At 40.0% G+C, this 27,717-nt stretch overlaps 1 protein-coding gene across 6 annotated transcripts in view; it reads left to right on the top strand.

The window, feature by feature from the left end:
• The window catches only part of dync1i1a (dynein cytoplasmic 1 intermediate chain 1a), a 59,323-nt gene extending 32,859 nt beyond the window's left edge, over nt 1-26,464 (top strand). For all 6 annotated transcript variants that reach the window (XM_017307559.1, XM_008421716.2, XM_008421717.2 and 3 more), the window contains 7 exons: nt 7,280-7,426; nt 9,032-9,145; nt 9,409-9,542; nt 10,642-10,786; nt 16,444-16,584; nt 21,123-21,248; nt 25,709-26,464. In XM_017307559.1, coding sequence (XP_017163048.1) covers nt 7,280-7,426; nt 9,032-9,145; nt 9,409-9,542; nt 10,642-10,786; nt 16,444-16,584; nt 21,123-21,248; nt 25,709-25,819 — 918 coding nt within the window. In that variant the 3' untranslated portion in view covers nt 25,820-26,464. The remainder of the gene's footprint in view (nt 1-7,279; nt 7,427-9,031; nt 9,146-9,408; nt 9,543-10,641; nt 10,787-16,443; nt 16,585-21,122; nt 21,249-25,708) is intronic.
• Nucleotides 26,465-27,717: the final 1,253 nt, after the last annotated feature.

The raw sequence follows: 27,717 nt of genomic DNA, 5'->3' as shown, positions 1-27,717 counted from the left end.
CACACAAAAGAAATAAGTCTTGATCTTTAATATTTATATCCTTGTTGTTTCCCTGAAAAAACAGCACTTAGAGCAAAACTGATAACAGTGCTACATCAGATTTAGGATAAACAACCAAATGTGCTCTATGTGGAAGACGCTGGAAAAAGAAGGAAATATCCACACTCATCTATTTTCATTGCTGTTATACATCTGTACAAATCATTAAGACTAGAAATGGGAGCCTACATGTGATCCATCCAGAGCCGTTTCTTCCAATTGTCTGCCTTTGCCGCTGCGGCAACCTTGCCAAGTAATCAGTGATGTCTGTAAGAAAGCCATCCGTGTATATACCAAAATGTCATTTATTTTAATTCTCAGTTAAAGAAGACATCAGCAGTATCAACAAAAGCATTGTTTTGTAATGAATACACCAATTCCAAGTCCTGGAACCGAGCTGCAGCACATATTTCTGAGAAAGTGACTTTTTTTTATGTTGTTAGTTTTCTCAAAAACAGCCAAAACTGAAGCAAATTGACACAGTCTTGCATGTGATTTGCTGCGAAACAGAAACCATACTTTAAAATTAGTGTGCATGTCCATATAATTAAAATATTGTAAAAGGAAAAAAAAAAAAAAACATTTCAGCGTGTTTTTCTTTAATTTTAGGTGGGGGGGAAAATCCAAGCAAACATGCCGGAAAATACTGGAAAAGCAGATCCAAGAGACAGAGGAAAAAGGGCCCGGTATGTGCTCCCAGAGCCTCTTCCTCGTTCTTATGCTCCATTGTTTGCTCGGTGAAATGGAGACTCTGGCTCGGTAATTCTCGGTCCGTGCCAGAAGCCGCAGAGTGACAAAATCTGTGGGGTGTCATAAACGAGCGAAGCCAGGGGGAGAAAGGTGGTCGGGAGAGAGGCGAGGTTGCGTAGCCTTGATGCAGGGAGAGACAGTGGGATCCATCTGGTCCTGATAAGGCAGAGTTGAAAACAGATGAGTGCGGTAAGAGAGATAGAGGGGCGGAGGCCAGAGGGAGACGAGGGATACAGTACGGAGATTGGGAAGACATCTCTGGCATTCTCTACTAGGACTTTTCTTTCATTTCAATAGCACTTTCACTTGATTTCCGTGTAACTGAACTGACTTTCAGCACTTTAGTGCTATAGTAAACAACAAATGACCAATCTCCAGCTTTGTTTCTCCTTTAAACATCTACAATCCCTTGTCGGGTGCCGTCTTTCATCGTGGTGCACTGTTTGTGTTTTACCCTTTACAGAACAATTCTCCATAAGATAATACAGGCTGTCAGAACTGCCAGATCCCAGTTGTTGGTATAGAAGGAGCATAGTATGACACTTGAGTGACTTTCTTCGTCAGACACTCACAATCACAGCAGACTTTGCCCAAGGATAGAAATAAAATCCAACTGACAGCAGGAGTGTCGCCCAGTGTGTCACGGGATTCCTGTTGCTCCTTCGTTTTCTTCCGGGTGTGTTTTTTTTCTTTTTCTTTTTAGTCCTTACATCCTCTTCTTTTGGTCTAACAGGAGCCGACTTAGCAGGTGTCTAGCCTACTCTGCATGTGAGATAAAAAAGAAACCATCCGCAGAGCCACTTTGAGTTTGGAAATGAAATGTCAGGCCTGGCATCGAGTTAGTGCTGTTATCACGATGCAATCACACTGTTTAGACAGATGTGCTCGTGTGACTAACACATCTAGGAAATGAAATAAAGAAAAGCTCTCTTTTGGTTTGTGAAATTTAAGAACCATTGCTGTATCTGATTCAGTAAAAAAAAAAGACATTTATAAAAATTGGTTTAGCTAATTGCCATCTTACTGTGAGCTGAATTACAAGATTGACGGTGTCTTTTATCCTTGAAAGTCGTACCAGCGAGCTGTTTTTGCTAGTGCTGCTTACCAGACTGTACTGCTGAGTAAACTGTATGAGATTCTCACGGTACACTAACCGTAAGTAAGAATATCGCACTTTCAAAGTATCACTCTATAGTCACAAAGATTTAAAAAAAATGTGAAACTGAATCTAAATGCATCTATTTAAAACTAAAACTCCAGCAATTATCCCTACTCCATATTGGATGCTTACTCTTAAAGTTAGAATAGTTATTTTAATAATGCCATTTGGATTTTGACACAAAGCTTAAGCAATAACAGAATAATTCAGTAGTAGTTTTCAAGTAAACTTGCTTGTTTTGGAAAATGGAGTGAGCAGAATTGTTGTCTTGCTCATTACAGTATAATATTGGAAGTATATTAGAGGCTGCTTTAGTTTCCATGACTGCCCATGTTTTTTGCAACTGAAAATTTCCAAACAACCAAACTAGCCTTTCTTGTAAGTGAAGGAAAACTGTAGTTGCTTTCTGTCATGAAGCTGACCTCAAGGTTCACAGTAACAAGTGTGGGAGGGGCTCTCCTGCACCCTTATGCTCCATGAAGCTTGAGAAATCTCTGTCGCTTTCTTTAGTACCAATATTATTACTCTATAATAGCATTATTGTATTACTCCATGCTACTATGGAATAATATTTTGCAGCTAAAAATGTAGCTATTGAAAAAGTGAAGTAGTAAATGAGTTACATTTATTCAACTGGAATTGTTTGACTTGTTAGAAATGGGAATAAGTGTTTCTTAATGTTGAACGTTTTTTTGTTTTTTTTCTCACTGATTGAACGTACACCAATAAAAGATTACATTTTTGTAAATTATTCAGTATGAGATTATGCTGCTGGAATATAACAGTGAATTTATTACCAGGCTTTTGTATGAATGTTACTGTTAAATATGGAGGGTACCTGCCCCAAAATATGTTTTGCATTGAGTACTTTACACAGCACATAATTTCCCTCCAACTCGTGCAGTGATGACATTTAACTAACCGATGGCAGAGGCTTACAATTTAAGGACAATTAGATAAAAGCCATGTATGTGTTCAGCTAAATTATAAAATAATTTTACTGAAAAACTTCCAGTCAGTAACTAGTTGACCATATAATTCACTCTATTTGTGGGCATAACTGCATAAGATGAATTTAGGAAAATCCAAATAATGTAGCCAGAATGACATTTGTGTAAACGCCCAAGTTTCTGTCGTACATCTTGCCGTCTTTGGGACAGACCCGGTCTTAATTTTCAGTAGCACCTCCACTAAGCCCGACTGTACATGAGGGGAATGGTGGCATGACCTGCGGTTTCTCAAAAAGGGGACTCAGAGTTTATTTGGGAATTTTCCTCTTAAGATGGCGACACTGATAGGGCTTTTGAGTTAAACTAACATATGGAGCAAATTGAGGGGTCTCTTGATTTGATTTAGCTTCTCTCTGTCATTACTCATGTGGGGTAGAGATGTTTATGTAGGGTGGTGACTTGTAGAGGAAAATAGAGCGAGTGGAGGATATGGATGTTCTGTGTTTGTTTATTCAAGCGAATTTGCGTGTTTATTTTCAAGTTTTGACGTGCTAATAGCAAAATTTAAATCATATTTTTTAATTTTTAAAAATGGAAACAATATATGTGTTGGAAAAATACATCACAAATATGTATGCAGTAAATATTTAAACACCCACATATTAGAATAAAAGCACCGGCTGAGCAATGTAGTGCTAGTTTTTGCTTATGAGAGGAATTTTGTACTTTATGTGGCAGAGGTCAGGTTATCAGTTCCTTCACTTTTCTTGTGGCCAATGGTGTACACTAGGTTTTTTAAAAATATTATTTAAAACACTTGTGTTGCTTCTCACACAAAAGAAAAGAAAATCAGAAACGGGACAGAATTAGATTTTTTCTGACACTCTTCTGTCGTTGGAAGACTCAGGACAGCCATGGCTCTTTGCTTATGTCCCAACTGGAAGATTGGGCTGAATCCTCATGTCAGTCACATGTTCATAAATCCAAAAGTAACAAAGTACCTATTAAATTAGATGAAAATGAGATCTATATATATATCTCACATATACATGAAATATCAAATTGCTAATATCTCTTCAATCTCTTCACATTGCTTGCCTGCTAATATAGATCTGAACTTGAGCAGCATCTTTCCATGAGTCACTGGCTTTCTGAAAGAAAGAGCTCTGCTTCTGCTCATTTTTTCATGGTGTGACTGTTCCACCAACCACATCTCCACTGCACCCAAATGTCATTGTTAGAAACCGACTAAAGCTGACTTTATTATAGGGTTTACTTTATAGGCTTAACTTTTGAATAACAGGGAAAATGTGTGTTATTCTAAAGTTGTCAAAGGAAACTTTTTTTAAGTGTAGTTATTAGGCAATAGATGATACCATCCATCCATCCATCCATCCATCCATCCATCCATCCATCCATCCATCCATCCATCCATCCATCCATCCATCCATCCATCCATCCATCCATCCAAATAATAAAAATACATTAAAACAGAATACTAAACAGACCAAAACAGTAGAAGCTAATTTATTGCTTATTTATGGAAGTGAGAAATATTTTTTTTTTTCATCTGAAGACATAGACATAATGCTGGTGCATAATAAATGAATTCACACCCCCGTGCACAGATTGACTGGCATTTAGTGCTAAATGCCTTGCCCAGAGGAAAAGTTAAGGATAAAGCTTAAATCAACTCAGCACCTTTAGGATTGAACTACAGGTACCCCCTTAAAAAATAAAAAACAAACAACAAAAATAAACTATTCGATGTAACTTCTTAAAAACCTTATCGGAGCCTGTCTACAATTTCTGATTGAGACATTTTGGTCTAAATTAATGAGCGTTATGTGTAAATATGAAAAAGATACACATTGTAAGCATTACACAGTGCATTGCACAGCCATGTGCTTTCGACAGTGCATGGCTGTCGGCCATACACTGTTTGCTTTGTGCTGCAAGCCATATGATTTCATATGGTTTCTTTCCCCATCACACCTTCGCACACATACACACGCACGCACACACTCACCCCTTCTGAGATACACACAAACAAGATAGTATGCATAGACTCATAAACAATCCCACCGACTGTCATTTCTAGATTGCTCTGGCACAAGCTGCACTTTATGTAAATAGTGCTTTAAAAATCCCATACCATGGTTCCCATGGAACCAGACATATAGGCATTTTGGAGGTGACACTAAAGGTCTGTTGTCTAAGTTTTGCTTCCAATTTTTATATAAGGGTGTTTTATATTTTGAAGGATTTTTATTCTTTTCCTTAAGCGTTCAAAATTTTTGTTTGCGTTCCACGTGTTCATTCTGAGCCAAGTGTCGCAACAAAAATCTTATTATGTCTTCAAAATGATTGTGAAGATTCTCGATTCTAGTTTGAATGCAATTGAAAAATCCCTGTAGTAAAGCATGGCAGGGGAAGTATCATGCTGTGGAAGTTCTGTTTTCTTAACAAGGACAGGGAGGAGTGTCAGCGTGGATGGGATGATGAATGCAGCTGTATGCAGGAAGAAACCCTGCATGAGTTTGCAAAAGGTTCGGGAATTGAATACAAATTGCTCTTTTGAAATTTTTATTTGCAAAAACAATTGAAAGTGCATCCTCTATTTTCCTCCTACTTCACATTTGTGTTGCACTTTGTATTGATCTAGCGTAAAATGTCCAAAATGTAAAACATGTCCAAAAAATATTAATACCTTTGCAATCCACTGTAGATGTTTAATGTGATTCAAACCTTTTAATATAGACGTTTTGTAGTTTAGGTGATTATTGCACTCTCAGCTTCTTGTTAACAAGCCCAACAGCATGTTGGCCATGCAAGCCTGGCTCGTAATACACGCTGATAAAGCCGAAAACCGCAATCCCCTTTTGTCACACTGTGTCAATAAAGAAAGAGCCCTCATGGCAGCCAATGAGCGGCTTTATTTTTATCGCCAAAAGCTCTGTTTATTTTGAGTCTCGACATCTGAGGCGACTACAGAGCCTTTCCTCTGGATTCGGTGATGCCTCTGGAGGAACAAAAACGCAAAATAAGGACTGCGCAGGGTTTTCTTTCCTTCTGGTTTGTTTTCCAATCGCCCTTCAAACTGAAGTGGGGTTTTGGCTGCTTCGCACATGGTGTGCTGGAAGGGATGGACGGAGAAGAAAATAAAGGAATACTACGACTGCAGTGTGCATTTGGTCTTCTTGGTCATAGTTGCGCCTATTGCTGCTGTGCTCAATGTTAGTGGCAACACAGTGGTTAGTGGAGGTTTTCCTGGCAAGTGGTCATTGTGGCTGGATCTTTATTTTTGTTTTGGGCTAGCATCACAAAACAAATTTTAACAACATCTATTCCACTAATGCATTATTATTTTTAAATTGGAGCTGTTAGAATACCAAATTTCAATTAGTCATGAAACCATTAGTACATCAATGACTTCCTTGTTAGTGCTGTGATTAGGAGTAGGATTCTGATCATTAATGACAATTTTAGTCTCCATGCTCACGCTAAGCTGCTTTTTTTAAGAGCCAGATATCTGGCATCCAGTCTTCAAGACCAATAAACGTGTCAGCTGAGCTCCGTCTAAAAAATTTACGGCCGTGTTAGGCAACGACGCTGCTCCAGAATGCACCCTGCATCTTGTAGTTGCTCTGTTTTTAATTGTGATTTGTGTCTGAGAGCTTCACTTGGCGCTGTTGTGCTTGTAAATTATTTCTCCTCTCAATTTGTTAAAGCGTTACACCACTTACCCTCCTGTTGCGCTAAGCAACGGGATGAAACATTTTCTCATAATCGAGTCGAGGAGATCCTCCGGTGACCCCGGGGTCAGGGGCGGTTGGCTGCGCCGAGCAGAAGCCAATACGGAACGAGCACCGAAGAGGAACCAAAACTCAATAAGCGCGGCAATGAGGGGCGGGAGAGAGTTCAAGGCTGCGCCTCGTTGTGATGGAGGCCACGGTGAGCGCTCCAGTGGCTGCTGGAGTTTTGATGCTGTAACGTGAAACGGCTGGGGTGGACGGGGTCCACAATTCCCCTCTTTGTCTGGTCTCCACCGCAGCGTCACCCCTCTCTCCTCTCCTCAGCAGACCCTCTCAGTGGTCAAGCTCATCATCTCCGTCTCTGTCTGTTTCCCCACGACTGCCACCCATTTCGTTGTCTCAGTGACTGGTTTCAACTCCCACCCAGTCGAGCGTAACCACTTTAAATTTGTGTCGTTCTCTTTTCTCACCACCTGATGTCTCGTCTCATAATTTCACCAGTCCGACGCATTTTAGCACTCATGTCTTTTCTGTGTTGTTTAACTAATATTTTGTGAAACCCGCCTCATGTTAATGAAACACCCAGGTATCCCTATCCCAAAACCTCTTTCTTATCCTCTTTTCAGTCTCCGGTCGTATCCGTTGGTTTTGCTAAGTTTCATCCGAACTTGGTGGTAGGAGGAACTTACTCGGGACAGATTGTTCTGTGGGACAACCGGAGTCACCGCCGGACCCCGGTGCAGAGGACTCCCCTCTCTGCTGCAGCACACACTGTAAGGCCCCTTTTTACATAACACACTGTTAAAAACAAGAAAATACAAGTGTTAGATCACGCCATGTCTCTAAGCTGCGTTTCTATCAATCAGTGGATCGAACAATTGTGCAAACTGGAATTATGAAAATAAATTTAATAAAGTTAATACACTAATTTAAAGTTTTTAGATAAAAAGTCAACAGTTTTTTTTTTTTTTTGACTGCAGCAAAGATGACAAGTAGAGGTTGTTGGCGCTGCGTATTTTTGTACTGACTGAACAAAGTCATTCATGTTTGATTCTAATTGTGTTTCAATTGTAAAATTGTTTTCTTTCTTTTTTTTACATTAGTGGAATATTAAAGTTTTGCGGACATTTCTAATGGAAACGCAGCTACCGATCAGTTCAGCCTCCGATCTCTGCAAAAAAAAATACTGCTCAGGATCAGACTTATCAGTTTCTGTCAGACAAGAAAACATTGGTATTAACTAAACATTTGCCTGGAAATATTAAGATGTTGATATGAATGTGCTCCCGTACAATGCTGGTTGATGCGAAATAGACGGTTCAACCTTCAGGTGCAAAACTCATTTAGGAAATCATATAAGCAAACAACAATAAATGGCAACAAAAAAAGTCAGTAGTTTAGAAAAAAGTAAGAAAAAAAAGCAGAACATACAGCAAATTTATTGCAAAACAATATTTTGTGAACTTTACATAATTACTGTAGACCCAACAAAACCAGATTTATGCAAACACTACATTTTTCCTGAAATGTTGTCTTCTACTAAATGTTTTCTGACTTTTTTTTGTATTACAAAATGTTCAGTTTTGTAAATGTCATATTTTGCATTTCAGGGTGAGTGTACAACTTGTTGTGAGAGGAAACAAAAAAAACAAAAACACATCGAACAGATTGCTCAGTTTAACTCCAGTGAACTTGCTCACTCTCAACAAATTACCAATGCATGGACACAAGCACCAAGCCCTTTTATAGTCTTAAAGTCATGTAGCCCCTTGCATTGCCACATGCCTTCTGTACGGTAGTCTTTAAGAGGTTGCCGCTCTAGTCCCCTCCAGTTAGTGAAGTCTAGCTTACTAGCATGGTGCTGATTGCTGAATGGGCCCTTTGTGCAGCCCAGCAGACAAATCAATTACTGGCCAGTAATGATATAATGGCTTCACACACTCATGGATTTGAACAGCAGCACATGTCCCAAGCGTAAAGGGATTGAAAAGGACCACTGCACTCTGGCATGCAAGTTGCCTGTCAACCCTCTATGCTTTTGGTCCTTAAAGTATCTCATTATGTCATGTGTTTCACTGTTTAACTGTATAATAGGAATAAGGGTGTTTTAACTAATTTCATATTATTATCAGCACATTTTAAAGGTTCAGAAAACGATTGTGGTTTTGACAGCCTTTTGCAATTAGGAATCGTCTGAATATTTAACACACAGGATGCCGGATTGAAGAACACTTAAATGCTTCCAGGCAAAATGATTTTCCGGAATTTTGTTTTATTTGCCTGGTGGATGTGTCAGAGATGTTACTTTAATGAGAACTGTCGTAACTGCAGCACGTTGTTTCGCCCCGCGCCCGCGTTCCTGTATGTTACCTCAACAGCACCCAGTGTACTGTGTGAACGTGGTCGGCACCCAGAATGCCAACAACCTGATCACCGTGTCTACGGACGGGAGGATGTGTTCGTGGAGCCTCGACATGCTCTCTCAGCCTCAGGTAGTGAAAAATGTCACTCGTCAGACACGCGGTTCCCACAACCTGCCGGAAGGAGTTGATGTTAAGATTTTTACATTGAAAAGCTGTTGTAGCTCAGTAGTTCTTGGATGTTAAAATGGAGCAAACATGTTTTTTTTATTTTTTTATTTTCCCCTAAAATATTTTTTTAAAACTGTCAGTTATAGATATACATCATGACTTTGTGTGTATTTGAAGGCTTTAAAGTGCACAGTTTACCAAATCCATGACATTCCTGCTTGTAGGAGACCATGGAACTCGTGTACAACAAATCCAAACCCGTGGCGGTGACGGGTATGGCTTTCCCCACGGGGGATGTCAACAACTATGTGGTGGGGAGCGAGGAAGGCACCGTGTATACTGCATCCAGACATGGCAGGTGGGTGAAATGTTTTGAGTCTTCGTGCAAAGCTTTGGTCTGTTTACCAGCGAACTAAATATAGATAAAATATTTAGAGATAAACTCATAACTTTGACCATTTTTAACAGCCGTTCAAATACCCCAACTTTTTTTTTTAGCAATAAACACATGCCTAAGCCCTAAGACGTCATGACAATCACAACACTCTTCAGTGTGGAAGAAAAGGGAAGAGGACTCAGTGTTAGCTATGAGATGTATGAAGTTATTTAAAATGAATATTTTCTCTACAGTACACATGTCAGCTGTTTATTCTGGCTCCTACAAGGTAAAAGTTTACATTCTCTAGGAAACAAAGTCTGCTGTTTATCATTAGCAATGCTAATGAGCTGGTTTTTATCTATGATGCTAAAAACAGCTAACAATCTACATGCTGTTGTCAGTTTGTCTAAGAAATAAAACTGTTTTACAGCAAATCTGACCTCCTAGGAATAAATTATGTCCATGAAAAGCAAGAAAATATATATTTTTATGTTAAATATAATTATTATAGAAATCGGTATCCACTGGTCAGAACGACAAAAAAGTCCAGATTGAGGTGAAACATAGGAGTGTAGTACAAGGAAAGAACCTAAATAAAAAAAAGAAAGAAAATGATTTGAAATGTAATTATTTTCTCAAATTAGACACATTTAGGCCTGTTTTTCCTCTTTTTGTCACTTTTTAAATACATAAGTGTAAGGAGAAATCATCAGCGGCCGGCATGTTTACACTTATTTCTTTATTTATTTTATTTTTATTCCTACTGGTTGTGGTTTTGACAAGATCACATTCACAAGAGCAAAAATGATGAACATAGCAATAGTGCAAGTAATTAAGAAATTTGACATAATTAAATAAGCTAATGAAATATGAATTAGAAACTGAGTTAATAAGAAGATTTAAATTTTTCTTTCAAGAGGAATTTGAATTGTCCCAAAGGAATCAAAATGTTCTTAAGGCTTCATAAGTTGGCTGATACATTAGTAAGTTGATCCCAAACTCTCTTAGTGTTAAAAAAAAAAAAAATGCTGTTCAATTTTTAAAACTAATCATCAACGTTCGTTGTCGTCTTCTCCAGTAAAGCGGGCATCTGTGAAATGTTCGAGGGCCACCAGGGGCCGGTTACGGGGATCAGCTGTCACAGTGCAGTGGGCACTGTAGACTTCTCCCACCTCTTTATTACATCTTCCTTCGACTGGACCGTCAAACTCTGGAGCACCAAGGTACGCCGTGTGTGAGTCGATGTGTGTGTGAGTGTGTGTGTGAGAGAGGGAGAAAATGGCAGAGGGAACAGATGTGTGGGGGGTTGATTGTGGCCTCTGAAAGGTTACTTAGAGGGACTCCTGAGAGAATGAGGGGAGGGAGTTGAGTACATTGGATGAACAACTATTTGAAAATCAGTCTTTCTCTTGCTATTTGTGTGTTTGCGTGTGTGTTGTGGAGTAAGCTCTTTGCGATGTGTTGTTGCATATATTTACTGTGTGAGTGTACTGTGAATTTAATCAGCAGAAGTCAGGAACTCTGATGACGGTGACCTGAATTCCTCCTCTCAGACGTTGTTATGCTCCAAGGCTCAGAACTGTCCGGAGAAACACCGATACCGCAGTTTCTCTTAGTAATAGTAAAGAAGGGATGCTACGTTTTGTGCTTTATAGATTTTAAACAGATAAGAATCCTAAATGCATTACAAAAGCACCTCTTGTAATTTTTCCTCCAAAGTTACGTCTGTGATCATTCTGACAAATCAGCTATCACAAACCAAACATTTTTGTTCTTTGTTTAACATGCTAAAATGAAATTCAACAAGGTAGGCAAATGTAAAAAATATGTATTGCAAAAAAAAAAACAAAAAAGAAAAACAAGAAATTTTATTCTCAAATTTATGAATTTAAAGTCCCACAAAATCAAGTTTCCTAAAAGATTTAAAGATTGAAATGAGGGTCATTTAAGTGGTAAGCATTATATTTTCTATATGAAATTGTCAATAAATAACTTTGCCATAGTGTTCAGTCCTCCTGAGTCTTATTACATGTTTGCCACATTACAACCACATGTATGTGGTTGTAAGCTTATGATAGTTTATGATAGACTGACATGAAGTCAGACACAAAATTATTCATGGCTTTCAAAACTTAAAAAAAAAAAATAGAAGTAGAAAAAGTGTGGTCTATATTTTATATTCAACCTTCCTGAGTTAGTAATGTTCTGCAATTGCATCTGCAAATCTTTTTTTGGTATGTCTCTACCAGCTAGGGATTGAATCCAAATGTACACCGCACTTTTCAGATTAAAAAAAAAAAAAAAGTGAAAACCACCTTCTGACTTTTTGTTGTTGCATAAATTTAAATCTAAATAGAATATGCAACATGTGTGCATGTGAACAAAAAAATTCAAAGTCTGTGAATACTTTTGAATAGGGCTTCAAGTCGGGTAGAGTCTACACATGCTTTAGAGATGTATACATCACATGCGTCTTGGTCTTCATCGCTTGTTACGTTTTGAGCACTTAACCTGACAAACGCGCAGAAGAAATGCTTTGCTTCTGTGTTCACCAATGTGTTTGTCAAAGTCCCTCGCATAGCCCCCCGAAAGCTCTGACAGGACGGCGCTGGCGCATTCAGAGAATCAGGAGGTGGGCGCTCCTCCTCTCGGCGCGTTTGAGTGACCTCGTCCACTCAGGGCATTTGCTTTCCCTTCAAACGAACGTGGCGAGGTCCATTTGGCGGCAGTGAAATCCAAACAGTCACCGCTGTTGTCGGAGAGAGGCTGGATAAGAGAAAAGCTGGTTAAAACACTGACAGGACATTTTTGTGCTACTGAGACTGGAGTTTTTTTGTTCTGGGTGATTTTACGTGTCGCACAGAATTACTTAGAGAAATAAGAGGAACAAAAGATACTGATTACAGAAGTTAGTGGGAGGAAGCAGACTAGGGATTCTAAGTTCAAATTATTGGTTTAGAAAAAGCTGATGTAGACTTTAAAAAGAAACCGTTAAGAAAATCATCTTTATAAAGACTTGCTGAATATGATAAAACACATGATGAATTTCCCATTATACCTACAGCCCAATTCTGGATCATGTTTTACTTTTCATACTTGGCTGCGACAGGCCCATAAAGCATTCTGATGAATTCTGGCACAGGTTTGCAAGCAGCCAGTCCATAAAGCTTGAGCAAAGAGCCCTGTGACACATATTAAAACATTTCTGCGGATTTTCATCAGGAGAGCGTGTTATTTTTTTCAGGATTTGGGAATTCCCTCTCCTTTGAGGGCCACCGCAGGAATGCATGTCTGTCTCTCTTCCAGCATAACCTGTGTTTGTGTGTGGGCAGGCACTTACCTGGAGGTGTGAAGGTGTGTGACTACAGACACACCGCATATGTCTCTCATATATCTTAAAAAGGCAGTTTTTTGCCGGGGCTGAAATCCCCTGGAGGTCGGCCTTCAATCCTCCAGTCGCTCACGCACGCACACACGTGCACTCGCAGATCGACCGAGAATTGTTTTCGTATTCACTCGCACGTTTGCCCTCACGGTTCAAAAAGGCCGTCGTACAGAAGCCTGCTTATGTTTTTACTCTCAGCGGTGCAAATATTGTGGTTAGCGAGACCGTTCTGCGCCGGGCCAGAGTTTGAAGATGTCGCGACAGCTGGGAGTGGGTTTATGATTGTGCATAACTTGAACCGCCTTGCTCTCTTGACCCCAAACCCGGCGTCTACTAAGTGATTGGATGAAGTATAATAATTCCACTTCTGCTCTCTGAAGAAGTTAATTAAAGGCCTGCGTCACTGTCAGTTCAGGTGATTGTTGAAGAGTGTGGATCAAGTCTGGAGCTGAGCGTCGGTAGGTGTCTTTGGAAATAAGGTTATAGCAGGGGTCTGTCCCGGTGTGCTCTCACACAGCACAGAACACGAAAGGATTCTAATTAGATGAAAGTGTGTCAGCGCGGCCGCAAAACCTGGAATTAGCGTAAACCTTAATAGACACGGTGAACCTGGGTAACAATAAGGAAAAGCAAATATGTCTCCATTACGCTGTACAACAGATGTAATCTTTCACTCTTGTTAAGATTAATTAATATTTATATCCAACAAGACGCGCTGCTCCACACCGTTTCAGTTTTTAGCCAGTGGGAGAAAATTTAGTAAAGAAAAACAAAAATCGGACACTATTTGGGAGTGCTTTTGCAAACGTAATTGATCCGTTTTCAATCTGACTGTAAAAACAGCATTTTAGTGAAGCCGAAGGCCTTTTAGATGAGGATCGTTCTTCTGGGAAGCGCAATAGAAACACAGGGGGCCTAACAGCGGTCCGAGAAAACTCTCCAGATTCCTGGAAAAGGTTGCTGTAATAAAAACGTGCGTTAAGTTGCTTCTGTAAATAGTTGACACTGAAATTTCCTCTCAGTACCGCCAGAGGCAGTCCACACTTGTACCACATTTTGTGAGCCGTGACTCGAAGGAGCTAATAGGATAGAAGTAATTTTGGGTGAGCCGCTGCTCACTTTTTTGGACTGAAGTCCAAGTCTCAGTTGTATTTTTTTTTTATGCTAGCATGTTTTGATCAGTGTTTCTTTTGTTAATGTTGTTTTCTTTAGTACTGCAACTTGCCACCTTCCTAAAATTATGAGCTGTATAATTTTTTTTTGCCTAAAGTGATTTTGACAAAAAAAAACAAAAAAAAAACACTTTTGGCAGAAAATCACTTCGGTCGTTATTTTAGGAAGGTGACGAAATACTTAATGTCTTGCCCAGTCTAAAATTAATGTTTTGCAGCTCGGTCTTGCAGAGTTCTGATAACAGAGCTCAGGTCCTCCAGTATTACTTTATTGCACTCTATTAAGGTATGGCTCTTTTGCTCAGACGTGCAAGAAGCTTCATAGCCTGCTATCACTGGAAAGATAATGACAAGCAGGTACTTTCTGTATGGCGCCACTCGGATTAAACTGTTTTGAGATGAGTTTTGAAACTTTTCACAATCTCAGGAGACAGTGGAAATGGCCAAAACAGAAGCTTAAGCCTGAATCAGTTCTGTTGATTTTATGTAAGTCGTGTATAATTTTGAGTTTATATCCAAAGTGACAGATTTTGAAGCCAATTAAAAAGAAAAGGGTTACTGCAGGAAGATGAGTTGTGATAAAAGATGACGAGTGAAGGGGGAGGACAATGAGCGAACGACACGTTGAGAACTTTAAACGTCGGCCCAGCAACGTATTGAATGTAAAAAACCACGAGGCAAAGAACAAGAAAAGAGTTCTCCTGTCATCTGACTGGGAAACTGTTTCAGTCGAAGCTCGAAATGTACTCAGACGTTTGTTTGCGCCGCGTTTCTAAGTGCGCACGTGTCGTCTCCTAGAAACTTTGTAGCAAGACAATCAATGGGTAAAAGGGGTTAAGAATGAGACGGAATACTGTACATTCTTTTATTTCGCTCCTGCAGCCAACCTGTCTCCTCTCCACCACCCCTCCCTCTCTTCTTGTCAGGAACGCAGTTTTGTTTCTTAAGCCCTTGGAATTTGAGTTGTCAATCTGAAAAAAAGGGGATTACACACCGTCACACACGCCGAAGCGGAATCTCTGATTTTAACACTGATAAGTGTGCTTCGTAGCAGATGGGAGCCGTTAGGAGGAGCTCGGCGTTCGTTTGGTCCAACAGGTTGATTATCTGGGGCGCAGCGTTTTGTAGTGTTTTAAATATCACCCTGTGCAGAGAACATATTAAAGATGTTTTTCCTTAAATAGAAGCTCAAAATCAACTGATAAGACATAAGTAAAAGTCTTAGCTACAGAAAAAAAGTGACACTTTGGCAAAAGTGTAATAAAAACAAACAGTACAAAACAAAATAGAAAGGTGTTTCTGTAAAAGTGTTTGATTTATAATGTAATGTCAAAAGTTTATCTGTGCTTGTCTTTTGTTCCCAGTGCAACTGGGGAACACAATAAACAAACGCCAGCTGATCCTTCATTCCTGACTGTGTTCCAAAATGTTATTCTCCAAACATTGTTGCCAGGCCAAATGAATAATTATGAGGAATAACATTGTCTCCTTTTTTTTTTTGTTTGTTTGCTTCCAAGCACTTAAATATCTCTACAAATTGTGTTGCACTCTGATGTAAATTCAAAACTGGACCTGTGTGTGTGTGTGTGTTTTTTTGTGAGTGTTCTGTGTGTTGGAGATCTCCTTTCCAACAAAGCGTACTGTAAATAATAGCAAGTTATGGTAATTTAGTGTTTGTCCACTAGGGAGCACTGACAAGTTTTCCATGCAAAGGTAAATCTCCCACATCTCCCACGGCACCAGATATAAATCTTTATTAATATCAGTTTATGTTAACAGCGATCGTCAGCTGATGTGACTGCCGAGATTACAATCGCTCTTTACCGCCGAACACAACCAATAAACTCGTCGTTAATTAACCCTTTCGCGCCCGGAACGAACGCGTCCTCCTCAGAGCGCCCCTCGTTGCCGTCCGCCGTCTGCCCCCCCCCCCYCTCGTTGCGTTCTCTATCTCTTCCCATCTCTCTGACAGCTGTTGTGTTAAGGTTACAGTATACCTTGTGGAAGGCCTTCTCTTTCATCTCTCCCAGCGGTTTTATGGCGCTGTGTGAATGTGCAAGGCTTTTTAATTAGGCTCTGCACCCAGACAGGCCCCAAGGCTGAGGCAGCGCCGCTCTGTCTGAAGCTCACACACTCCCTCTCTCCATTCCTTTTTCACTCTGTGTCTCTCGCTCTGTTTTTTTCCCGTCCATCTCCAATGTGTCATCTCCTGTAATCTCTCCGTTTTTTCTCTTTTTCTGTACAGTGCTATTTCGCACCGTGCCACTCAAACACTTGTCCACAGATATCTTCTTATTTTCTCTCCCCCCTCCCTCTCTTTCAGCACAACAAACCGCTGTACTCTTTTGAGGACAATGCCGACTATGTGTATGACGTCATGTGGTCGCCCGTGCATCCTGCCATGTTCGCCGCCGTGGACGGCATGGGCCGCCTGGACCTGTGGAACCTCAACAACGACACCGAGGTGTGTGGATTTGGGTCACGGTGGGCGTGTTTTCTGGGTCGTCTTGTTCTCTGTCAATATGCGTGCCTGTTTTGGTGTCCTCCGGGTCTATTGCTGGGGCTCAGCCTGAACCGCACAACCCAACACCCAAAGCGCTCTTCTTCTCACACACACACACACACATACACACACACGAGATTCAAGACTCCCCTGTAGGCGTTTCCCACAGCTCTCGCTTTAAATCTGACTGGGTGACATCTTCTCGCTCTGGCTCCCACCCAGCCACCCCGCTAACATTTCTACAACCTCTGCCTAACGTTCAGACAACCTCAGAGACCGTCTTCCTCCCAAACTGCGTCCCGTCAGAGGAGTGCACAGATGTGTCGGCGACCGCAAGCAGAGAGCCCCAGCCCTCAGTCCACAGTCCCATGAAAAATAATGATAAAAAAAAAAAGAAGAAGAAAGTTCAGGCCAGCAAAGGTTGAGTTTTGAAATGCTGTGGTGTGACAGTTATTTTTGAGATGAGTGCATTTAAGGCCATCTGTGTGCTGGAATTCGACATAATCATATGTAGTATTAAGCAAAAACAATAAAAAATAAAATAAAAGGAGTGAATAATGTCTACTATTGTGAGCAGATAGTTCTCAACCCTATAATTGGGTGCCTTCATTTCATTTGTCATTAAACATGTATTTCTGCTAGGAATTTTGTTTAAATTATTTTTGCTTAATCCAGACCTTTTCACACAAACACTCAACATTTTAAGAATTTCAGCCTTTGACTTAATTATATCGATTCATTAAGGAAAACATGTAATATCTCTTAAGACAAAATTGTATTTTTTTTTTACAGAATCATTACATTTACTGGGACAGTTGTCTTTATTTTGAAATAAAGACAAAAACATGTATCTCTTTATTGTATTTTACATACATCTCTTTATTAAGGGATGTTCTTTAATTTTAAAATAAGACAACTGAAATATTTCATTCTGAATTATACTGCTTTAAGTTGCGATGTTGGTCTGTGTATTCATATATCCAATTATTAACCCATAACTTTTCAAACAGAAAACAAATATAAAATATGTGGATAGGCACCTCCTACCTGCTGATATGTACTGTTGTTATGATCCCATTGACCTGGCTTTGTTAGAGTGCAGTCTGTTGTGATATGTTTGAAATACTAGGAAATCCTAAATTAAAGAAATCTGAGGGGCGCAGTTGATGTAATTAGTTATTTGTAGCTGGATATTGGCCCAAAGCATACACAAAAATGCTTCATCAAACACAAAATTGACCTTGTCGTTTAAGTCTTTTGATTTAAATCTGCAAAACGTAGCCTTGATGATCTGGACAGCTTAAGCAAGGAGGAATAATCAATGATTAGTCTGGTTAAAACTTCGGGAAAAGTTACAGAGAAAGTCTATTTCCAACTGGAGGTTGTGCAAAATATTTTTCATTTTACTTTACGTTTAGATTTTGCTCTTCTGAAAAAAATATACAGAAAAAGTGTTTGGTTCTTTCTGACATGTTATGTTCCAAAACATAATATTTATTTACTTTAAGGTTTTGTATCACAAGTGGCAGTAAATGTGGTCAACACTGTCTGTACTTGCATACATATACTTTATCTTTTACAGACTAGTGAACCTCTAGGGTACAACTTCTTCTTCACACAATTCAAACTGGGTAGGGAGTGAACTTGAACAGACCATTGTCTATTTCAGAAAAAAAAAAACCAAGCAACTACTTTGTCTTCTGCTTTGTCTCCTTGCTGGAGCTTTATGTTCTGTGGACTATACTACAAGTTATTTTCATCACACTTATTATAAATCAAAAAATGTAACCTCAACCACGATTCTGTAAAAAACCTTTCTGTCTCTCAACCCTGTCAGCAGACAACCTTTGATCATTCAGGTAAAAGTCCAGATAAAAGGATCCTCCATTCTCCTTCCTCCTTGGTTTCCATGGACACACCAGTGACTTCAACCTTAATGCAAGTCTGCGTCAAGACAGATGCTCTCACTCCTCTCAAATAATAAGCTCTCCCTCTTTTCCCATTTTCTCTACTGTACAAGACTCTCGTGTCGTCTCACTTCAGCTCCCATCTCTGCGTAGTTTCTTGCTTTCACGCGCGCCGCTGTGGTTAGCAGCGGCTCCTCTATCTGCGGTGCATATTCCCATGGTTCCCTCAACAGCAGCCTTTTCACAGACAGAGGAAGAGTTCATTATCGGGGGCTTAACTCGCCTAACAATGTGCTTTATGAGAAACATTTGCACAGACGAGCGCTCACGCAAACGGATGCGTCGAACGCACGCACGCTGGCTCTCTCGCTCACACACTAGCCAGTCTGATAGCAACAGGCTTTCATTGTTGCCATCATATTAAAAACACAGAGTCATAACAACATTAACAGAGCAGCGTAGCGCGCCTGGTTCTCATTTCCACCACACACACACACACACACACAAGCAGACACACACACACACACACACACGCAGTTTTAAAGCTCTCCGTTCAGATCCCCTCTTGCGGAGGAAGGGAAGCTAGTGGGCTAATGGCAGTCAGTCTGTGGTTAGCTCTGCTTTAAATGCGCAGGAGCTCGGTGTGCGAGGAGACGCGATGCCAAGGCCTCTGTCTCCACTGGTGACATGTGTCAGACTCGCCTGCCACATGTCAGGAACAGTTTATGGAAACGCTGCAGATGGTTTTGGGTTTTCAAAGGTGCAACATGAGCACTAAAAGACAGAAATCAAGATTCGGCTCAGCCCCTGCCAGCAAACGCGTACGGGTTGTTTCCAGAGTAAGTCGGCTCGCATGTGTCCGGTCGAATAAAAAAAAGCTGTAAATGTGACAGCTTTGTATTCGTAACCTCCAGCACGTCCAGATGAAGCCACCCTGTTCTTGTGGTAAATTTGCTCTGTAATCACATAATGTAATGTTGCAATTTTTCAATAAACATTAGGACACGTTACAATTAGGGTCACTAAATAAAATGTGGTAAGGTTTCGGGAGGCCTGTCATGGTGCGTGGCTGTTTATTACTCTATTTTGTCTTCAGAAGAAAAGACAATCCTCTCTTTAATGGCGAATAATCTCGCCATTAAAGAGGGGATCCTTTGCAGCGGCGCTGATTATGAAGTAATAAACAACAACAACAAAATAAGCCAATGTTAGTAAACTTTTAGTGTTAGCAAATGTTTAATTGTGGAAGGTAGTATCTAATTAGTAGTTTTACTTTTCTTGTTTGAACTATTATTTTGCTGATGGTTCCGTGAGACCGCCAATAAGTGCTGAGTTTAAAATTTAAATTAAAACTGAATGATGAAAACTGTTGTAGAGACATATTGTGACTTGGTGGAAAACAGATGGATATTTAGATACTTATTATCATTCCTCCTGCCCTTCCCTGTGTCCTTCCTTCCTTTTCTCCTTCCTCCCATCTTTTCTTTATTGTGTTCTTCCTTCCTCCCTCCTTTCATCTCCGCCCTTCTTCCCTTCCTTTCTTTATTTCCCGTATTGTTATAAATCTTTTTGTTTGTTTCCCTCCTTGTGTCCTTCCTTTCTTCCTAATATCAGTCTGTATGTCTCTCTGTCCTCTCTGGCTTCCCTCCTTCCTGCCTGTGGGTTTTCCAGGCTCCACATTTGAGCCACACCTACTCCAGAAATATTTGTCATCATATTAGTTAAATTAGCAAAAAGAACTCACGACTCAATAAAGTTGAGCCTGGAAAGTGTGAACTTGCAGACGGAAACATGCAAGAACCTTTACTCTGATCCCTATCACAGCATAACTTTTCCATCTTTGTCTTTGTACAAAGTGGCTAACACTAAAATTTTAGCACTTTCGGTTTGATCCTCAGCTAAACCAGGCGGCCATTCATGTCGTTGCCGCGTTGAGGAAACATCTGGCGTGAATTGTGATGCAGAAACCTGCTCTACAACATATTTTGTAGTGCTGTGTAAATGATGTAGTCTTGACACATTATCATCTAATTTCGTGCTACAACATGCAGACACTTTGTCAGCACTGATGAAGATTTCTTCACCTCAACATGTTTAATGCTTGAATTAGTTCGAACATACAGAAGTCTGGCCCGTTTTCTGATTAATTCATTTTTTGATCATTTATTGACAAACTCAGTAAGGTGCAATGACGCTTTAGCCTCAGAAGTAAGTAATAAGAGTAAGAAGGAAGTAATTGACAACTAAGTCTGAAAAAAAAAGGAAAAGTGATTTCTTGCACCAGCAGCACCCGGTACTTTTTACAGTAATCATCCCGATATACTCGCACTATACAAAATGGAGGCACATCTCAAAAAAGTATTTTCTGTAAAGAAAATACTTTCTTTACAGTTAGATATTTGTGTAGAAGTCATATCTGGTTACTGTCTTGTGTTGGGATGAACATTTTTTGGTTGTGAAGATCTTTCACCTGCACAAAACTCGCATAGCTTCTTCTGACGGGAGAATATCGCTTAACTGGAAAATGAAACACCAGGTAAATATAATGCATTTTCATCATGAATTTATTGTATTCATTTTTTTCCCTCCTAGGTGCCAACTGCCAGTGTGACCATTGAGGGAGCTTCGGCTCTGAACAGGGTTCGCTGGTCATCAGGAGGAAAGGAGGTGGCCGTGGGCGACTCAGAGGGCAGAGTTTGGATCTACGATACAGGAGAGGTACATAGAACAACCATGGAGAGGTTCTGCTGCTGGGGCACAAAATAGTCCTGCTGAGGTTTTAACCTTTGCTGTTGTGAACAAAAGGTACATCCTGAAAATGTTGCACTTTTGGTTAAATACGTTAATATTTACTGTTTTTTTTTTTTTTGTTTTTTTTTTTTTTTGCTGAGGGTTCACGTTAGATTCACATTGACTCATATGATGCATAGCTGAGAGGCTCTTACGAGTTTCATTTTCAATCAGGTCCTAATTACAACATAGGTGCAAAAAGCATGAGGAAACTGGAATAAAAACAACAAAAATTGCAGTACTGTATTAATACAGCTGGACAGGAGCAGATAGAGAGATTTTTGCTACCAGTAATTTGACCAAATAGTGTTTGTAAAAGGAATATCGGGTCTTGGTTCATCATGGATGTCTATGTTTGTGTCATTGTTTTTAAAATAGTACAAAGCACGTGGAACTGAATCTTAATCTCTGAATTTTTGGCAACATTTTACGTACTTATCAGGTACAAGTCCAAGTTTTTACAAAAACATTTTCAGCTTCGCACTGCTGTATGTAACATTTTACTTGATGCTTCTTGAAAGCGCTCCCATCACAAAGCAGCCAGCTAGCGATTCAGCTCCAGCCGACGTGCTTTAATGCTTGAATATGTTTTTAGCTTAGCTGCTCGGCTAAGTTTAGCATCTTTTTTGTGTGGTAAGTTAGAGGGGAGTCGAGCAGAGCTGGTGGCCTCAGTGCTGGGTTGATGGTAATGAAGAGGCCTCAATAAAACTGAGTGAAGCTGAAAGGTTTTATGGGTCCTTTAGGCAGGGTTTTTTGTGTGTGTGTGTGTGTGTGTGTGTGTGTGTGTGTGTGTGTGTGTGTGTGTGTGTGTGTGTGTGTGTGCGGGTGTGTGTGTGTGTGTGTGGTAATGGGGTATTTACTTTACTGTAAACTTGCCCATGTAGCTAAAACTGGAAAGAGAGTTTTTTTTTTTAAGAAAAGAAAAAAGAAGTATCTCTGGGAATAACAGCAAATCTGGAGACTTTTCCAGGAAGGACAAAATACCAACAATTTCCATTTCAGTTTCGTTTTACTCTAAGCATTTTATTTTAAGCATATTTACCATCAGGGTTATCTATTAAAACTTTACAAGTGTTGCCCTGTGTGGAAAATCCGAATCACAGAATAAAACTCAGTCCCTGTTGTCTTGTACATTTCAGAGTAATGAAACTCCTGATTTTCAAACCTAGGCATCATTAGGAGCAAGCTTCTCGTAGTCGTGCTGCTACTGCTTACGCCACTCATCAGTGCTACGTTTGCCCCCCTCTGCCCTCCCACTCCTCCGTGACTGTGGCCAGGTTTCTGATTAATTACAGCCTAGCCATGCGAATGGCTTGCAGACATCTTGGGTGGTGGCTGCGGCTTTTGTCCCACTCCCTCTCGAGTCCCGACTCTGCTCAGCTAAAGAGAGGAACGACGTTCGGTTTGACCCTGACGGTCTGTGCAGCTCGTGTGATGGATTTTCCACACTGACAACGCGGCTCCTTGGACTCCAACACTCGACAGATCGTTGGATGTGTTCTCGCTGGCAAACCGGTGGTCTGTCATAAAATATACACCAATCAAATTAGCATGATTATGTTTACTTTTTCTTTGGTAGTAATTGAATGTTTTCACTGCTAGGAATTGGAAGAATTGCTGTTAAACCCCAAATAATAATCATTATAATTTAAACCGAACTGTTAATTTGAATGCTTTTAACAAAACAAACCTTTTATTTTTTTCATAACGTCCCCTCTAATTGGTGAATTAGGCATTTCTGGTAATTTAGTTCAGTTCAATTAAAAAAATATTCCCAAAGGGAAGTGAAATGTAACTCGCATTATTCATATCTCTTCTAAGAGTTGTTTTAGATGTTTATCGCTGTGAGCAGAAAGGATCTCCTGGTTCTGAAGAAGCCCCTGTCTGAGGAGAATTTTTTTGTTGCGTAAAAGTATGAGGAAGAGGAAGCTGTGTGTAATGTTGTTTTATTTGATTTACACAGTCATTTTCAGAGGAACAAAACCAGCCCTCTTTATGAGCTCGTTTAGTCTTTAGTTTTAAGTCTTTCGTTTTGATGCTGCTTCTGTTGGGACAGCAAAAGAGATTCATAGATTTATACTGATGCACCTATATCACTTTTAAAACTTGTTTTACACAAAAACATTTCAAAGCATTTTGCATTTTCACTGTGCATTTCACACACAATCAACATGTGACACATTACTGCTTTGCTAGTGCTTGTATTTCTTACTGTGTCCTTAAACAATAATGCAATTTTCACTTAAATTAAGAGTTCTTATGAAACTGAAACCAGAAACGTACATACACTGCAAACAAATACAAACAAACAATATAAATGTTCTTTTTTCACTCACATTTAATCAGACTAAGCTTTTCCCTTTTTAGGTCGTTTACCAAAATTGTGTCTATTTGCTAAATGCTAGAATAACGACACGCATCACTCTTTTGTACTCTCTTCAAAGCCAGAAGTGTACATACACTGAGATTAGAGCGTCTTTAAACAGTCTAGACAAAACCAGATGATGACATCACCTGGTTGTCAGCACTCTGCTTCCTCGTGTGACATCATGGGAAATTTAGCTAAGATATCAAGGAAGTAATTGTTGGTCTAACTAACCTAGCAAAGAAAAGCCTTGGTCAGATTTAATATCAAATTGTGGGATCTAAAAGATTTCAAGCCATTGTGACAGTGTGAAAAACAATGTGCTACATTCAAATTGATAGATTCAATCCAAACGGAAACTTGTGCAGTTAAACACGTCAAGAAAAGCCAAAACTTTCCCTTAATTCGCCACAACTCTATAACAGATTTAAGCTTTTTGTGATTTATAGTGCTGCTTTTTCTCGTTTACTGCTAGTTGATTCTTTTCCGCATTTGTCATTTAATCGTCGCTAGGTCACCCCAATGTAGGAGTCATTCCCTTATGACTCCATTCCTCAGAACTACCAGTGTCATTCATTTCCACTGAACGCCATGTCACTTGAATTCAGTTCACTGGAAAACATCCACACAAGTCGTCATATTCAACTGACCTTTTTTCTGTGCCACTTTTTAAAAATAGGATAGACAAAAAAAAACACTCCGTTTGTGTGTTAATCTTAAGTCAGGAAATAGTAACTAGTAGGTTTAAAACAACTGGAACTGGAACAAACGGGGTTAAATAAAGACCCAAGACAGTTTTGCCCTCAAGCTCAGAGTAAATGAGGGCGAAGCAGGTAGATAAATCATATGTAAAGTTTATTGTTAGAGTACAGATTTTGCTGCTGCAATGAACGTAAATTTATTGTAAGACCTTTCACACATTTCCCAATCATTGTGAAGGGTGCTGTTTTTAAAATTAACTAATTATGCCCTCTCCTTTACAGCCTCCTGCAGTGGCAGTCGTGTAGCTTATGTGATACTAATATGCTTACAAAATGTTTTTATCTTCATTAAGCTGAGCGCAACTATGTAATATCACTTAAGACTCTCTCTCTCTTTCTGTGTGTTTACATGTTCGACTTTTGTTTACTTCTTAGGCTATTTGTGAGTTTTTTCGCCCCATGAGCTGGCTGAACTATATACAATCAGAACAGAGCTGACATTAAATTTGATTAGACTTTTTTAAAGGTGGTGTTTTCACAGTCAGATTATTCATTTTCTCTCTGCTGGAAACGCTCCGCAGCGACAGATAGACAGCGTGGGAGCGGCACAACGAACAAACACGAGAAGCCTCTGAGCTTTTCATTAATGATGTTTTTTTTGTTGTTGTTTTTTTTTAAAACGATATCAGTGCTGCTAGCACACGTCTGCAGGATCAGGGCGACGATTGGGAATGTATTGCGAGCGTGAGAGAAAAGCAGCACATGGCCGTCACTCTGAGCGCTCCAGACAGTTACCTGCTGTGTCCATGTGGACATTTTCCAGACTTTGTACCAGGTGGCTGGCTGGGTAAACTCTGCAGATATTAGCACTCTAACAGGCAGCTCAGCTGGACAGTGTCACTGTGAAAGCGGCTTCATAGGCAGTAGTTTTAATTATTTTCTTCTTTCTTTCTTTTTGCTGCTGTTGTACAGTAAGCAAGTACATATCAACATGGAAATGAAAGTCCTAATTGCATTTAAATGTGAAATTGAGAAGATTGTCAATCAAGATTGTTATGCTGAACAAAGGTAATGTGAGTAAACGTAAAATATTTGGTGTTTGAACGATTTAAAATAGGCAGTTCTAAGCATTTTTAGAAGGAGGAAGTGGCAAGTATTCATAAATTATATATTTTTTAGCTATCCACGGAGAGTTGTGGTCCCTAGCCCCCACAAATAATGCAGCGTATTAATGGAAAATTGAGTAGAAGGAAAAAGTTTCGTCCACATCCGCCCTCCCAGCATTAACAACTTCGCGCCTTTTGCGTCTGTGACCCCTGCAGCTTTCCGTGGTCCACCCTGAGGACTGGGCGCGTTTCGCTCGCACGCTCATGGAGATCCGCGCTAACCGGGCGGATGGCGAAGAGGAGGGCCCTATGGAGCTGGCTTCATAGGAAGAGGACTCTGAAACCAAAGTGACTGCAGAGCAGGGAGCTGGTGCGATTTGGTTGTGCCACTGTAGCATGTGATGCTCACTCAGTTGTTTTTTTTTTCTTCCTTTCTCCGCTTTCAAGCGCACCTTCACGTCTGCTCAGAACAAAGGCAGAGCTTTTCTTGTGATTTTCCTCTGTGTACGTGTCTTTTAATTGTTTCTCTGTCTTTATTCATTTGCGTATTGACTTCAGGTGGTATGTTGCTTGCATCTCGTGAGCCTACGGTATATATAGAGTGGCAGTATTATAGCCTTATGAAGATACGTGTACTGTAACGAAGCTTTGCACAGCGTTAACCATTAAGACAGGGTCATAGGAGTTTGTCATGTATTATTGTTTACATATATAACAACGACTTTATGTTCGGCTTTTTTTTTTTTTTGTTGTTTTAAATCTGCACGATACACAAACTTAAAATATTCCAGATGCAGGAACCTCATTGTAGCCGCTTTATTTCAGTCCGTGCGTCCGGATAAGGAACAGGTGTGTTTTTTCTCTGCTGAATGACAGCTTCTGTGATGAACTGTGACAAGAGGTATATTGTAACTCAGAGTGATTGCTGTCAAATGTGCTATGTTTGCTATTAAAGCATACATAATAAACTGCTTTCTTGCTTTTTTTTTTTTTGCAGTCTCCTGTCAGGTAATAATACAACCAGCATATAGTGCAGTGTTTTCTTATTTACCGTAGACATGTAGTTGTACAAGACAAAAAATATAGCCCTGCTTTAACCCTCACCATAAGTCTATCTCTACCTTGTCTGCCATGACGCTGTGAGGCCTTCCCAGAACGGCTGTATGTATTTTGAGAATAAACGACGGTCACGTCGGTTCACTGATTAAGTGAATTCAGAAGGCTTTTGGTGACACCGGAGATTTTCCAGAGGTGTCAGACTTAAAGGTGTGCAGTACAGAAATGTGAAAACTGAAAACCATTTATCACTTTCCTTCCATTTCATTATTTGCTGGTCTATCCCATAACATCAAGAATTGAAGGTTGTGTTTGTAATGCGACAACATATGAAAAAGATTTAATGGTGCGGATCATTTTCTAATCCTTTGCGTGAAAGTAAAGTTCTGAATTTTTCACATAAACTATGTTTTCATTTATTAGCCACAGGTTCTGTGTTGTGCAAAGCTGTTAGTCATTCTTTGTTTCTTTACTCTGTGTATCCAAAAAGCCTAATTTTATTGCAATGTTTCTAATAAATATTACAATAGTTTAGGATTTTTAATTCTAAAATACTGATCTGACCCAATGCATTATCATTACCAAAATGTATTTTAGTTTTTCTTTTTTTTTTTTTATTTGCTTTCAGTTCAATTTCAGCTGAAATGAATTAGCAGCCTTAACAGATCCCCACAGTACTGTGCTGATGGCGTTCCCGAGGCATTCAAAGCGTTCTGCACATTGTTCTGATTCATGTCTTGATGTTGAAAACAATCTTAAATCCAGGTGTTTTCCTAGCGGTTGCAGAAAACATCGCAACCTTTCCAAATAAATTTGTGTCAAAAGCTTCAAAAACGCTGATTAAGTCAGTAACCCTATCAGACTGATGTCTCGCAGCATTTGTCTGCATTCAGTTGTTTCAGTTCTCCCATCCCTAGAGGTCTGCGTACAGCTGCTAAAAGATTATAAATGCCGCTGTCCTCACAGTGCAGCGTGGGAGATGCAGTCCAAACATGCCAGCGAATGGGGCCGGGGCCAAACTGAAGCCTACAATGCGGTCGTGGTCGGGGAGCCTGTAGGCTGATCCCAGACTTGGGGGTAGGCTTGGAGCCAGCCGGCTCTCTGCAGCAAGAGGGAGATTAGGAGGAAGCTGGGAAGTACAGTCAGAAGGAGGGAGGGAAAGTGGAAAC

The sequence above is a fragment of the Poecilia reticulata genome, linkage group LG11 (assembly GCF_000633615.1).
Source record: "Poecilia reticulata strain Guanapo linkage group LG11, Guppy_female_1.0+MT, whole genome shotgun sequence".
Taxonomy (NCBI): Eukaryota; Metazoa; Chordata; class Actinopteri; order Cyprinodontiformes; family Poeciliidae; genus Poecilia; species Poecilia reticulata.
Note: the sequence above shows the minus strand (reverse complement) of the source record. Positions and strands in the feature narration are given on the sequence as shown.